Here is a 14,392-nt window from a genome sequence, read left to right as displayed (position 1 = left end):
TAGACGAGTAGTGGTAGTTGCGAATCATAAAGAGGACAGCAAAGTCGTAGGAACGATCATTTGCGATTCGAAAAGTCATTCGTCATCCATATTTACAGAGCGCTGATGGCTAATGTAATAGGACGATTGAATGGAAATATATTTCCGCAAGGATACGATTACTCGGTTAAAGCCAATGCCGGAACCGAATAGGGACCACTCGGTGAAAGCCTAACTCAACGGACATTCGGGACACTTATCGATTAATTAGGTCCGGGTACTTAAGAAAATTGCAATGGACGAATTTATTGGCGCGTGATGTGCCGCCGTAACCCGATCGTGGTACGATAATAATCGAAAAACTAACAAACCTCGACGACGATTGTTGAATTAATGACTAATGGGTAACTCGAGTATAGAGGTTCCTTCTGGGAATGCGATTCGCGGCTGACTCGGTTCTCCCGCGTGTTTGCACATTACACAGTCGTCTGTCGAACGATTGTACCTATCTACTTTTTATAGCTGTTTCTGAAGGACCGAGAAGTCGATGAGTAAAAACGTCAGGGTTGCTTTCAGTCAGAGCCTCTCTTTATGCAGTTAGGTCTCCACGAGCTGATCTTCATGGTGATCGATCAGTTAATCCATCCACGTAAGCCTACCCTGATTTATTTGATTCGATCAAGTTACTGTGTCATAGTAAACTGGGTTTTCCAAATACACTTTGGTATTATTTCATTATTGACTCGTCTGACGAGTGAGTGAAATTGATCAATTTCGCTTTAACTTTTTCTTAGTTTCTCAATTTCATTATCCAGATACATCGGCGATCTGTAATTTCAAAAGAGACGAATAACTTATTTTTATATGGTTTCTTTATCACAAAACTTCTGTGCATGAAATTACGAAATAAAATTACTCTAATCATTCTTTTGGAAGTAAAGTAACGGATGGGCTGCTGATCTTTCTGCACTAATGCGAAATTTAAAAGCACGAAAATGCAGAGAATGCATATAATATGCAAAGATATATGAAATATCTAGAATACTCTCTGTAATATCTACCAGATGAAAGAAATTTCTGTCTAAGTTCCTTTCGTTCCATCGCAATCGTAAAAATACGAATATGCGTAACTAGCCACGATCTAGCGTTAAATATATCCAAGTTAGAACGCACCAGCTCAAAGGGTCAATGAGAATCATCGACCGCTACGATTTTCTCGCGAATACGTTCATCGGTTTAGCTTCGATGAGACACGAGGTGAGCTTTGTGGTTGGAAGAGTAGTAGGTCGGTTGAAGATCCGATACAAAAGGTTTTCGTCCTATTAAAAGGAAGCCTTAAAAAGTCGGAGTCATCGTCCGTAACGCGAGCACGAGTAAGAGAAAGAGGCAGAAAAGCAAAGATAGACATCGAGAACACTTTTATACATCATTTATGGGCTAGCTTCCCTTTCTTTCACCGATTCATAATTTCTGGAGTGTCGCCAGGTCCGCGCGTTCGGCCCTCTTTTTAATAAAAGAAATCTCTGCTGGTATTAAGGCAGTTGGATGCCTTCCAATTACGCTTCTCGCGTCCTCGGCCTTGCTGGACGCGTGCGAACATTAACATCTCTCACGCCCACCGATCGGCTTCAAAGATTTCCGCCGTTTCTGTCTCTCTTTCAACTAATTGGGACATCGATATTCTTCGGATTACCTCGATTTAATGACTCACTGTTAGAAATAAATAATGGAACGCTACCGGTTTAGAGGGCAAACTTTCAACGCGTGGGAGGAACCTCTCTGTTGTAACGTGCGTTTCATTGAGGTGTTGATACGAAAACGTCCGAACGAATCGGTGGAAAACAGAGCCACGCAACGTTCTTTCCATCGATTTGCTATTGTATTTTGATTGAAAATGTTCAAGAAACTACGACGATTAAGAGATTATCGTGTACTGCTTATCAGTTTGCTACTGGTAAAAAGATTAAAAAAAAAAAAAAAATCATGCGCAGCAGATAGTTATACTCGAGTACCGCTACTATTAGAGATATAATAGCGAATAGTGGTAAATATAATGATGCAGGTGTTTTGCAAGTGTCGCGATGGCGTCTACGAAGCAAGGTTACAGAATCTGGCAAACAGGCGATCAAAGAACGAATGAACCGTAGACGCAGCTGCCGTTGAATATTCTATGTCGTAAATGGTATCTATGAACTCTTTCAGGGTAACGAACGATTATTGAAAAGTCTCGTTGTGACTTTGTTATCGCAGCGCAAAGACTGCTTCTCTCGATTGTAAATTATTTGGAATGGCACAGACATTTACGAAGAAGATACACACAGCTGCTTTGGAGTATCAATTGCCGACTGTAGTCGAGGCATTGGTCTCGCCATAGTGGTTGGTTATAGTCGATGCCAATAGTCGTTCAAACTTCGAACATCGATCGAGTGGAATGAAAAATGAAAAATTCAGATTTGAGAAGAAAATGCGTTGCGAAGTATCGTTAAACGTTTAAACGGCGGGAAAACTTTAGCGAAATGGTGAACGTTCTAATTTAATTGGAAGACGTAATAACACACAGGCGTCCATTCGACCCGAACTTCCTCCTGCTTCCTTTCTTAAGGCCAAGGACTGTTAACGCTTCCGTTATGACGTGAAATGCAAAGGGCACAGACAAACCGAGTCGTTTGGGTATACACAGAGCTTGGCGGTATAATAAGGCTTGTTTAAGCTTTCCTGCGCGTTATACATACACTATGTTCCTTCGTTGGCGAACTTCTGTTTCCTCGGGACGTATCCACCTCCTCTAAACGAACATCTAGTTCTCCAAGATTTACATGCTTATGCATGTTGAAATGAAATGCACGGATTATACAAACAACGTTCGCACTCACAACCTTCGTCCATAAACGATCGTTATTTCGAATATGTTTCGTAAATGGATACAGCGTACGCTTTTGTAATAGTAAACGTTGAAATTTAAATTTCATATACCGAAGGACATTTCAAGGTTGTATCGATAAGCATGCTTAAAGGCATGCATAACTATCGGCTTGTGTAATATTGCAACTTCAATGTTGAAATTCAGGTTTTCAGCTTTAACGAAGTCTCAAGATAGTATCGACGAGAGCATTGATTGAAGAAACGTAAAAATATAATTGTAGGTACTATAGGTGTATGATCACTGCAAGGTTCAGACTCAGCATGGCAATTTTAAATTCTCAATTCGCAGGAATACTGGGTTGCAGACAGATTTTTAATAAAATAGTAGCGAAACGCTATAACGACTCTCGTTCGAAGATTTCACATGCGTCACACGTTCTTGCTATACACAGGTAAATTTTCATGCGTATTCTTCGAATCGTTCGTCACTCACGTCAATAGTCTAATATAAGCGTTCGCTCAATCATCGATCGCTCGTTCTATCACTCCTACGCACTACACTAAAAAATATGATAATCTTTTTACATCATACGATATTTCGGTTTCTCTCTTAAAGCAACAACGTGACTACTTCTGAACCGAATTGTTTCACGGTACTGTGAGAAACGTGTATCATCCGGAAGAGGAGGAACCAGATGCAGACGGAAGGGTTATAAATACAATTCGTAAACGCGCGAGAATTCATTCATATCAGCGAGAAGACGAGGTACGAAAACGGTGGCGGAAGAAATCGAAGTTGCGTTACAGGCGTCGATGAATCATTCGTTTAAATAGCACGCGCAAATTCCATCCCTGCAAACTCGCATACCGTTCGAATCTGACGCACCTTTCTCGCACAGAGAACTATTCTTATCGCTGAAATTCGATTGTTCGTATGCCTGCTTTTCCATAACGAAATATAACACGATAGGGTTACTTAAGTAAGCAAGCAAGTATTATATGAAAATTAATAAAGCTAATAAATTATGATAATTACAAATGAGGATACCAATATTAGTTCAAGAAACTTATCTTTGATGAATGATGAATACAAGGATATATCCTTGAAGAAGCCTATAACCGTCGTCGACTTGTCAATGTATAAGATATATTTCGTTGCTTATCACGCTACTAATAACGAATTAAATAGTCCGTTTTCAAATGCAAATCGCTTAAAAGTTGTTCATAGCCGAGTTTGGTGTATTACGAAGAAAATCGCTTAATTTGATTCAAATAACTTGCTCATCCTACTTGTCCTAACTTTATTTATCCTAAGATCTGATTCGATCGAGCCGTGTTCTCATTTTATTTGAAAAAAAGAAAAAGGAAAGAAAAAAGAAAGACCGTTCGCTGATTATACGCGGTATGCTATTCTTCGCCGCCGGAAGTTTTGCAGTTCCATCGAGAGCGATTCTTATTTCCGTTCGTCAGGATCGTTTCCTTTTGTCCTGATTTGCGTATCCTGTATCGAGCGTATCGCGCTATCAGGTCATAGTGGTTGGGGCAAATTTTATAGCGAACTATGAAACGGAAACGAGCATGTGCGATTGCTTCTATGTATCATCAACGGCAAGGTTAAATGCGACCGTTTGAGTATGATCGAACAAACACTTCCGCGAACAATGACTAATTGCGATTTTTTTTTAGTAAAAGGCAAAACAAAGTACTTCCTACATTTGCACAGTTAAAGAGTAATTAATTCTATGATGTAGGACGCCAACTTAGAAAACGTGTCACACCCTCCTCCTACTTAGGGTTTAACTGTTAGGGTTAAAACTGCAGTTGCAACTCGTTATATCGCGATGTATGTCTACGATTGTAAGTTGCAAGTTCGCGTAACGAAGTGGAGCGCTACTTTTAGTTGCGTGTTCCCAAGAACTGAAGCGATTTACGATTTTCTCCTTGTAAAATTTATGTTTGTAAAACTGGTATATATTTCCATCCACCTTTTTATAATTAATCAGATTTCACTCATTAAGCGTATTTTTATCGCGCGTTACGATGCTGCAGCATAACGTTCAAAGATTATCGATAATAGGAAAGCAAAGTTAATGGTAGCTACGATAAAACCGTAATAACCGCGTTTGATAATTTCACTGGCGCAGGTGTCGGGTTAATTACAACAGAGTACACGAACGATGGTTATAATTGAGCGTAGAACGGCGTCGTTGCGCGTTGCAGCGTATAATTTCAATCAACGTATTCGAGCAGCCTTGCTAGAAGGTGAAACCACTAAATTCAAAAGCAAAATCGTTCTTTCTGTCGTTCCAGCTGAAAAAGACGCGTTAACAGCTCGTAATTCCATTAGTACCGTTTTTAATTACCGTGACGACTTGTAACGTCTGCGGTAAGCGTCTCTCCCTCTCTCCCTCGCTCTCTGTCTTTTTCTTTTCTCTTTGCTTTTCTGCGATCAGGAAAAAGTTAATGGGATAACGAGGGCCTCTAAAAATCACATGCTAAAAAATGTGCTACCAGTGGTTATTAGCCCATCGTTATTTCTAATGACATTAAATGTCACAGTGTCACGCTAATGTTAAACGAATTTAATTTCATGCTATTACGACCCATTTACTTATCATCTTGTATTAGGTTAATAGGTGTGAATGTGATTTATACGTACGACTGTCACGATAAAGTTTGAAACCAGTCTTGGCTCATTTTTTTCGTGAGAAGCGATCGTCCGATCGATCTTCAAAGGACAACATTTACCGTGAAACGAAAAACGCATGCATAAAGTATTTAGAAAAAAAAAAAAAAGAAAAAATAGAAGAAGAAGATAAGAGGTAGTTACGCGATCTAATCACTGAAGTGTGTTTCCACGACGCATTTTCCGGCTCCGTGTCCAGCTAGATGAAACTGCGCGCGGCTGCTGACCGAGCGAAAGGGGGAATTCCCTCGTCCTCTCTTCTCTTGTTGCTCGGCCGACGGCCTTGAGAGGTCACTTTACCAGGACCGTTCGCTGAATACCTGGCGAAGAAAGGAACTGGAACGTGGTAGAAGTAACTGGTATTCCGCCAGGGCATGATAATAACGTCTGCGCGTTTCCAACGAGTCGTCGTTTTCTCTCGGCGGAACGCGTATCGTCTCCCTAATTCACGCTCCACGTTCCACCTTGCCTTATCATTCTACGACCATTTATTTTTTATCTTCTCCTTTTCCGCTTCTCTTCCTTTTTTTCCATCTTGTCTCTATTTCCTCTCCCCCCGCCCCTTTTTCATGCCTATTATTATCCACCGTGGATACTCGCGCGCTAAGAGATTTCTGGCGAGAAAACGCGAAATACCTGTGTCGCGACATAGCCGTACCGATGTTGTGCAAAACTCGTCGGACTACAAGTTTTTCTTTTGATCGTACAAGTATCTACTAACCGCGCGTTAGAGCCGAATGATGTGCTTACTCTCTCGTTTACGGTACAGAGACGCGCTGTTAAGTGACTCGATCGTAATCCTAAGTCTGTTAACCGATGTTCGTTTTGTTGGTTTATTACTCTGAGAAGAATGGAAGACCGTTTCGATCATTGGGTCTCCAAGAGTTGAGCAATAGAAGAAGCACACCAGGGAATTTAACACCGAAGGTTTAGCCCGACTTTAGCCGCCATTTCCCAGTATGCATTGGATTGAATAGAAACCGCAGCACATGGTCAACGTCTGGCATCTCTGTTGTGCGGTAAATACCGTTGGTTAGATACAAATCTAGTCTTTGTCCGTTCTTTTTTGTTCCCTCTTCTCTCTGTTACTATACCGAGCATTTAACTTTCAAAGTAGCTCTTGTCTGCAATCTTTTAGAGAATCGTAACAAAAAGTCGTGCGTTCGATTCCATCAGAGTTCATTTACTATGTGCGAAACACATAATCCGGTTAAACTCTGAAACTTGCGATCGTTACAGGGTTTAATAAAAAGGTATAATTAAACAATTATTCGTTAGCCATCGTAAAAGCTAAGATTAATACTCGAGGCGATCGCTGAAAAGAACCGATGTAAAACTTTAGCAGTCAATTTTGAAGACTGCTTTTTGAAAAAGCGAAGATTGCACAGATGATGATGTCCAACTTGATCGAAGTTCATCGAGCCGTACAGTTAGTTACGAAGGTAAAAGGACAATCGGAAAATAAGAAAGAGAGGCAAAGCTGCGCGGACAGTATGGTGGACAAATTGGAAAACTAACCACTCAAGGCCGTGTCGAGGGGAGCCAAGAAAGAAAAGAAGCGAGGAGAAGGAGCGAAGAACATTCTAACAGCACGTGTCTTGCACGGTGCTTCTGATCTCGCGATTACCGTGGTGTCTTTTTTTCGCTTAGCGAACCAACCTTTCAAGGACGCGAAACAAGGCTGTTGGTCGTCAGAAAAAATAGCCGGACCTCCTTTTCCTTTCCATTTCGGAGTCGCGGCGCGTAGAGATGCCCGCTATGTAGGTCGTCAAAAAAATGGAACGAAAGTTGGTGCGGTTGACGTAAATACCCTTCCGGCAAGACAAACCGTTTTGAACCTGTATCTTTTTTATTTTGATTTGTTTTCCTCTTTTTCTTTGAAACGATGAATGACGATCGTAGTGCGTGGGTTATTCTTTACGAAATTTTTATTGCATCAGTTTTTTAAACACGAATCGTTCATTCATGCTAGTCGTGAAATTTTTTCCCTCTCCGTCTTTTGTTAATATTTCACATCGAAAAGACTCGCGTATTAAAATATATGAATATATCTTTTGATAAATGTTGGTCTTAATACGGAGAAAGTGTCGCGAAAGGACGCGATTCGTACCAGGAAATTTCCATGTCTATCGAGTCCTTTGTCGTCGCCCGTTTGCTCCCTGAAGACATAAAAAAGGGAAGACTTATTCCTGTCAGAAAGATACAAAGAGAGACACGATGCTACGTTAGAGCCATCGCACTTGCCAAGGAGAAAAGAAGTAATATTACGTCAAAGGATTCTATTCTTAACGCGTGGGAAGGCGTAGGCACTTCGTCATCAATCGCAAAGATATATATTACACGGCCGAAGAAAATGAGACAAGGAAGAATAAACGATCCTAAAAATACTGTTAACGGAAACTAATATAATTCATATCGAAGTCGGTATGTACCAAGATCTTCAGACTCGTTGCAGATGAACTTTCAGTCCACTTTTGAGCCGTATAAGCGTGTCACGAACCAGGTAGCCGACTCTCGTGTAACAGAAACGGTGCAGTCTCGTCTCTGGGGGTCTAAAATAAACGTGCACGAGCTATTATTGGATTAAAGCAGGACAGGAAAGGGAAGAAAGCAGAAGGAACGAGCGTCGATTGTACGAGAAGTCACATGTTTTACGAATCGTGACTGGACACGAGCACCGAGGGTGTACAGGAGATATCCCTTCTGAAATGTTGTATAAATATTAATACGGGCTCTTCAGGACCAATACACGTGAGCTAACCTAAGAATAGTGAAAATTAGCATAATAATAGCTTCCGTTATTAGCGATGAACGAATGATAATTCCAAGATAAAGACTCCTTGCTACCAGATATCGTGGTTCTTCTCTTATGATAATAGCCGGGGGATGAGGGTACGTCGATGCGTTCCACAATTGAATATTTATTTGTGAAATATCATTAATATCACGATATCCATATAGACTGAACTGTGCGGAAACTTTTGTTGCAGCTGCAGCGTTAGTTTTTGTTTTGACAGAAGTTTACAGGATATTACGATGGGTTGCGTCCATCATGGCAACTTAACTGGAGAGGAAAGCATAGTTCTCGAAGTCTATCCAATTAGATGCCGCGTCCACCTCCGGATGAATATTCAATTTCGTCGGTATAAAATAACACAGTAGTAATTTAAATACACTATACTTTCCAAAGTTTGTCCAATTGGACGCTACGTTGACCCACCATGAATATTCAATGCCACCGCCATAAAACAACAATAACGATTCAAATACACCGAAAATAGAAAGAATAAAGGATCAAGTATGTACTATCTTTACGGTAAATTAATTATATACCCTAATAGGCACACGAATTTCGCATACACAGCCAGAGCTAATGAATATCAATAGAATCGATCTCCATAATCTACTCTCTTTTCTATTCATCTACAAAGAAATTCCCATTGCAGCTTTACGCCCGTGGCAATCGCGAACGTATTTAGTCGTCCGATTTTAATTAATTTCTTCCATTGTCCATTGCGATTTAATTATCCCTCTGCAATAGCGGACACCCGCATTCTCCGGCATTTATTCACGCGTAGGTCGTGTAATCGCGATACATGGAAATTCGACCTTTGCAGTAGGCCATCCTGTAACACGCGTAACAGACACGTTCCGCATTACACGGACCACGGAGCTTAAAAAAAATTATCGAACCAAATTATTCATCCGCGAAATAAAGTTCGTTTATAAAAATTTATAAAATCCTCGTGTACCGTTGCACTTTGAAATTTACCCACCGCGTTTTAAACCAGAGGATGATGATAGAATTTTTCAAATTTTCAAATTTATGAATTTTGCTCGCGGTAAATAATGGCTCGTAAACGGTTAGACAGAGTCACACTCGAGGAGAGCACGAAACGAAGCGAAAGGAACCAATCTTGAAAGTCACCGATATCCCTTGAAACACTGGGGAACGTTGGCGAATATCCGCGAAAGTCTCTCTCGAGCGTGGAGACGCGGATTTGTACAGAAGCTGGCTGTATTTCGAGCGCGCGAGGATCGCGCCATGCAACGGAGGGGAGCGCAGAAATGTCGAGCCGCCGCATTCCAGCGACTTTTAACGACTGTAACCCTCTTTTCCTCGACGGTCGAGCCGTTAGCCACGCTCGCGGACACCGACTGAGACACTCGGCTGCTTTCCAACCTCTTTGTACCTTACCCTACGATCGCTTTAAATTTCCTTGTAATTGTCGCGATATCCTGTTCCCTTGGTTCAATGCTTGCCGGATGAGAATGCCACACCGTGTATGGATGGGCGGATGAAGCTTGTCGTGGGTGGTTAGACCGATCGATATCGGACAATGAGTCGACTGTTGGTCTGGCTGAGTTATAATTGCGCGAAAGGGGAAAAGGAAATCGTGGAAATGTTTCGTGTGCACGTTTTCGCGGCACCTCGAGGGTGCTTGATATCTGCCAGGATGGATGTGCTAAGTAAATGTCGGCGGCCAAGCAGGTACATTGTCTGTCCGATGAACGTGATATTCGTTCTGATATTTCGTATGTCCCAGGGGAATCGTAATATCGAAATTCCCCATTCTCGTCATTTTTCTTTTTGCCATGGGTTCTACGTTTCGAATCTCAGACACGTTAAATCTCGTCTAGCGGTGGCAAACGAGTTTTGCGTAAAGTAACGCGACTAGTGTAATGCTCGAGCGTATCAGAACAGCGGATATAAGGGAGGGGGAAGTGACTTGGTTCAATAAATCAGTAATCCGGACTTCCCTTGCCAGAGAATCAATGCCTCTATAATCGAAGGCTCGAGCTCTGCTGTATTCGTAGTTTGCGGAGTATAACAGAATCTCGTCCGTACGAAGAAAGAAAATCTGATTCGATGAACCGGCAATAATACGAAAATTACTTCCTTCGTTTAATCACAGAATGATACTTGGACAGTGTAGCGGCCGTATCGGTCTGTCAATAAAGTAGAAATTCATTCAGAAACTCCATCGACTGGTTTTCAAGGGACCACTTTAATAAACAATTGCGTCTTTGTCATAATTGCATTCGTTGATTTCGTGGAAATTGAAAAATTACGTTTTAAAGGTAGTTGGCTAACAGGTGGGAAAGATTTGCGCTCGTAGAAACAATGGTTTCTCCAGAGGACAAAAAGGAAAAGAAAAGGATAAAAATCGGGTTCGTTGATTCGCATAAAAACGGGTTGGTTTGAACGAGGTACGGGTTTTAGTCGGTTCTTTGCGAATGATCTACGCTCTCCTTTTCCGGATACTCACAAAAGAAAACACATGTAGGTCAGGTCAGGCCTATCCGAATGCGTGTTACGGGCTTACCAAACGGTTAAGACAGACGTTATTAAAGATTCAGATCTTTGATGGAATCCGTCGTGCCACTTTGACTCACGCTACAACTCTACGTTTTTGTCCCATGCATTTCGCATCGTGATTCTTGTACTTTGCTTCCGCGAGTGACATGATTAGTTTGACATAGCAGAAAATACCGAATTCGTATGTGCACGTAATATAGCCAGCGGAGAAATCTAAATCGCGCTTACAATTGTTAAAAAAGATAGTTTGCAGGTATTTATAAAAATCTTAAAAAGAACGTCTCCGCTTCCTAACGAAAGAAGTTTTCTTCTCTGCGAAAGAAACGATATACGTAAATGCCAGAATGCATGGAGAATCGCAAGAGTCAGCTTTTTATTTTGTTTCTCTCCGCTTGGATTCACAGATTTAGATTCCTTTGCTTTAGGTGCTGTTTCTGACCGTGGTTGGTATCTGTTGCTGGTTTTCGTTCCCCCGAGTGCGTGGCGCGGCGATGTATTTCAATTCGACGCGAAAGGAAATCGCCGCGCCGGGTCAAAATACGAGGCGATATCTGTGCGATGACTTGGGGCGGAAACCGCGCATTCCATCATCGTGTTTTACGCTCGTTGTCGTCGTGAAAAACGAACACACGGCTATCGATAGCCAGCTGCATTTATCTTCCTTTCCATGAGGTTTGCACCGTAATTCGATAGAGGTAAACTCCGTGGGTTTGAACGCTTGGGAAAAATCTGGGAGAAGGGAACGAATTTTTCATTTTATATTTGGATTAACGAATCGAATAACCGATAAGTAGATACATCTTAGTCGTACAAAAGTTGCTGTTTAAAGGGATGTTAAGCGATCGGAGTTCTAAGAACGCGGAAGCTCGAGGCTTGTGTGTTTCTGACAGATATCTTGCTTTTCATTTTAGACGACTTAACTAGCTCAACAGGCAAGGCGAGCATTGATCTTGATGAACTGGTCGACCTAATCGAGCAGAGATACGTCTTTCGCCGTTTCTAGTAAATTTCGAGGATTATCCACGCACAAACTGGTTGAATATCGAAGCTCCAATACGGAGATAGCATTTACGTTATAACGATAAACGGAGGAAGTTTTCAGCGACAAATTTTTACGCTCGACTGTCATCAATTACATTTACAATTACAATTAGTTGTTTACATTTTTCGATAATGAAATTTTGATAAATAAAATTCAACTTTCACGACCTTAGGATTACGGAAGATAATGTTCAAGCATCGTTTTGTTTCAAGATCATGTTGCGCACCGAGTTTTCGATCGATAGTACATCTAACCTTTACATCGTTACTTCGTAGAAAGTAACGTTTGACTTTTTACGTTAGCGTGACAATACGGTGTGCGTTCAAGGACTACAGACTGTAACAAGAGATGCACGAGAAGATACGTTATTTTCATTGTGTTCTCTCTACTGTGTCGGTGCCACGGTCAATCAAACTTCAATTTTCTAAAAGTTTCTCTCCGAGAAGTATAGTATCCATTCTTGTTGAACGCTGGCTCTGAAACTCTTTATATTCATCTTCTAAAATTTCTCCTTCAGCTTCTGTTTTATGTCAAGCTCACAATCTAACCGCGCATGGGTGTAACCACCCTTGGTAACGCTTACCCCATACACGTGCACAGGCACACGTCAAGGCAATTTAGCCATTTCAGCCACTTCGCCGCGGGCACGTTTCAAACGCTTAACGGCAGAAAGGCTAACGCTAAATCATTCGTTAGAAAGTTTACGAGTGTACAAACGTTTGCAATCATTTTCCCTTCGAGAAAGAAGCATCCGATCGAAAAACGTAAAAGCGTGTCGGAATCGATGGTCGATCGAATGGAAAAATTCCACGAAGGAGGATCGGTAGTCGTCTTCGAGATATAAAATGCATTTACATTACGACGTTAAACGACATAATTAATTTAGTCACGAAATCTTCTCGCGCGCTTTTCATACGTCGAAACTTTTGGAACTTCCATTTCCTAGTAATGCGGCAATTTAAATACAAGGATTCTCAATTATCCAGAGCAACGTGTATCGACAACGATATCAAAACCGGTTTATCCACTCGAATCATCTTCCCAGGGACAAGAGGACGAACAAAAATTTGTTTTAGATCTCGTGCGGAGGCGGAACGAAAGATGACACAATACCTGACATGTTCTAGTGAATGAATCGAGTAAATGGAATAGTAAAATGTTCAGAAGGGGTGAGTTTCTTCGTCGAAAGGAAATGTGCCAAACACGAACGCAACTGCGTTAAATCGCTTCTTGCTTGCACCTGTGCCAATTCGACGGATATTCTAGTAGAATGTCACGAGGTCGTGCAGAGGACAAAATAGTTCGCGAAGATGTTTCGAGAGCAAACACGGCTGTCGCGTTGTTGTAATTCGCGTCGTTCCTTCGAAACGAATCGTTTATCCGACTCGTAGAAGTTACGGATGAATATTTTTGTGGCCAAACCGAGTGTTTGATATTTTCTGCCATGTCTCGGCCTTACGAGAAATTTGAGGTTGTATGCGAATTATGTAACGCGATTAGAGTCGGTTCGATTCTTACCCAGTCTTTCGTCGACGTTTCCTACGTAAAGTTTGAATACAAAGGGTCTTTCATTTCGTCCTCCAACAACGGAGGTCTCTTTTCTAACGAGAACAATTTCACTCAGTTATTTGTATTTCATCTGTACTCGATGAACAACAGGAATACTCGCGAGGCCCCTGCGACTATTTTTTTCTTGATATGTACACTCAAATTATTTCAGACGAATCAACCTTCGTTCGTTATAAAATGGTACACAAATTTCATCTTAATGCGTGTCTAAAGCCCCATCATCACCGTATCTCTGCCTCGTCCTTTATTATTCGTTGAATTCGAGTCCCTTATCGTTCGATCCTCCCCACTCAGTGTCTCTCATTTCTGAAGGAACATCGTTTCTCGTGGTTCACCGATGAATCGATAATTCACGACTACCCGACTGATTCCTGAAGAAGCTTCCCATAGGAAGTAGTTCGCGCAAGGAAAACGATTTCGTTGGTTGTCCCCGGTGGAAAATAGCTGGTATTGTTTCCGACATGTCAATGGGAAGATGGGAAAAAAGACGTCCTCGATGCAGATTCCCCGAGGCCTTTGGTCACGTATTGTATACGAGAGCCTGGTACTGTTTCCTACGGAAAAAGTATCGAGGAAAATGTGAAAAAGGAGCCAGCCAGACTTCCTTTCTGGTTGTCTCACGCGTGTGTGTGTGTGTGTGGGAATCCGCTTCGACGACGGCCAAGAAACATCTTCCGGTAGACTTTTAACTGGCATGCTTTTTCGTTTTCGCAATAATCCGAACGATGCTCTGGTTTTACCGTGTACGGAACAAGAGGGATGGAAGTAACGAATATTGCGTGGAGGTACGAATTCCTCGAAACGAGGATGCTGCTTTTGTTTGCCGGACTTTTAGTCGTAGGCGGTAGACATTTTCTTGTATCGGACTCGGCAAGTTTGCCGAAACTAAGTTGAAAGCGGTAGCTTTGCGAATGAAAGATTGCCTCGCATTCTT

The 14,392-nt window shown here is 41.7% G+C and overlaps 1 protein-coding gene across 9 annotated transcripts in view; it reads left to right on the top strand.

Moving 5' to 3' along the window:
• LOC126920379 (cytohesin-1) overlaps positions 1–14,392 on the top strand; it is a 59,134-nt gene that overhangs the window by 23,351 nt on the left and 21,391 nt on the right. Inside the window, exon 1 of one of the 9 annotated variants that reach the window (XM_050730995.1) lies at positions 4,881–6,546. The exons of the other annotated variants lie outside the window; for them this stretch is intronic. Coding sequence (XP_050586952.1) covers positions 6,517–6,546 — 30 coding nt within the window. The 5' untranslated portion in view covers positions 4,881–6,516. Of the gene's footprint in view, positions 1–4,880; positions 6,547–14,392 lie in introns of those variants that run through there. 9 annotated transcript variants of the gene reach the window in all.

This window comes from Bombus affinis, chromosome 1 (assembly GCF_024516045.1).
Source record: "Bombus affinis isolate iyBomAffi1 chromosome 1, iyBomAffi1.2, whole genome shotgun sequence".
Classification (NCBI taxonomy): Eukaryota; Metazoa; Arthropoda; class Insecta; order Hymenoptera; family Apidae; genus Bombus; species Bombus affinis.
Note: the sequence above shows the minus strand (reverse complement) of the source record. Positions and strands in the feature narration are given on the sequence as shown.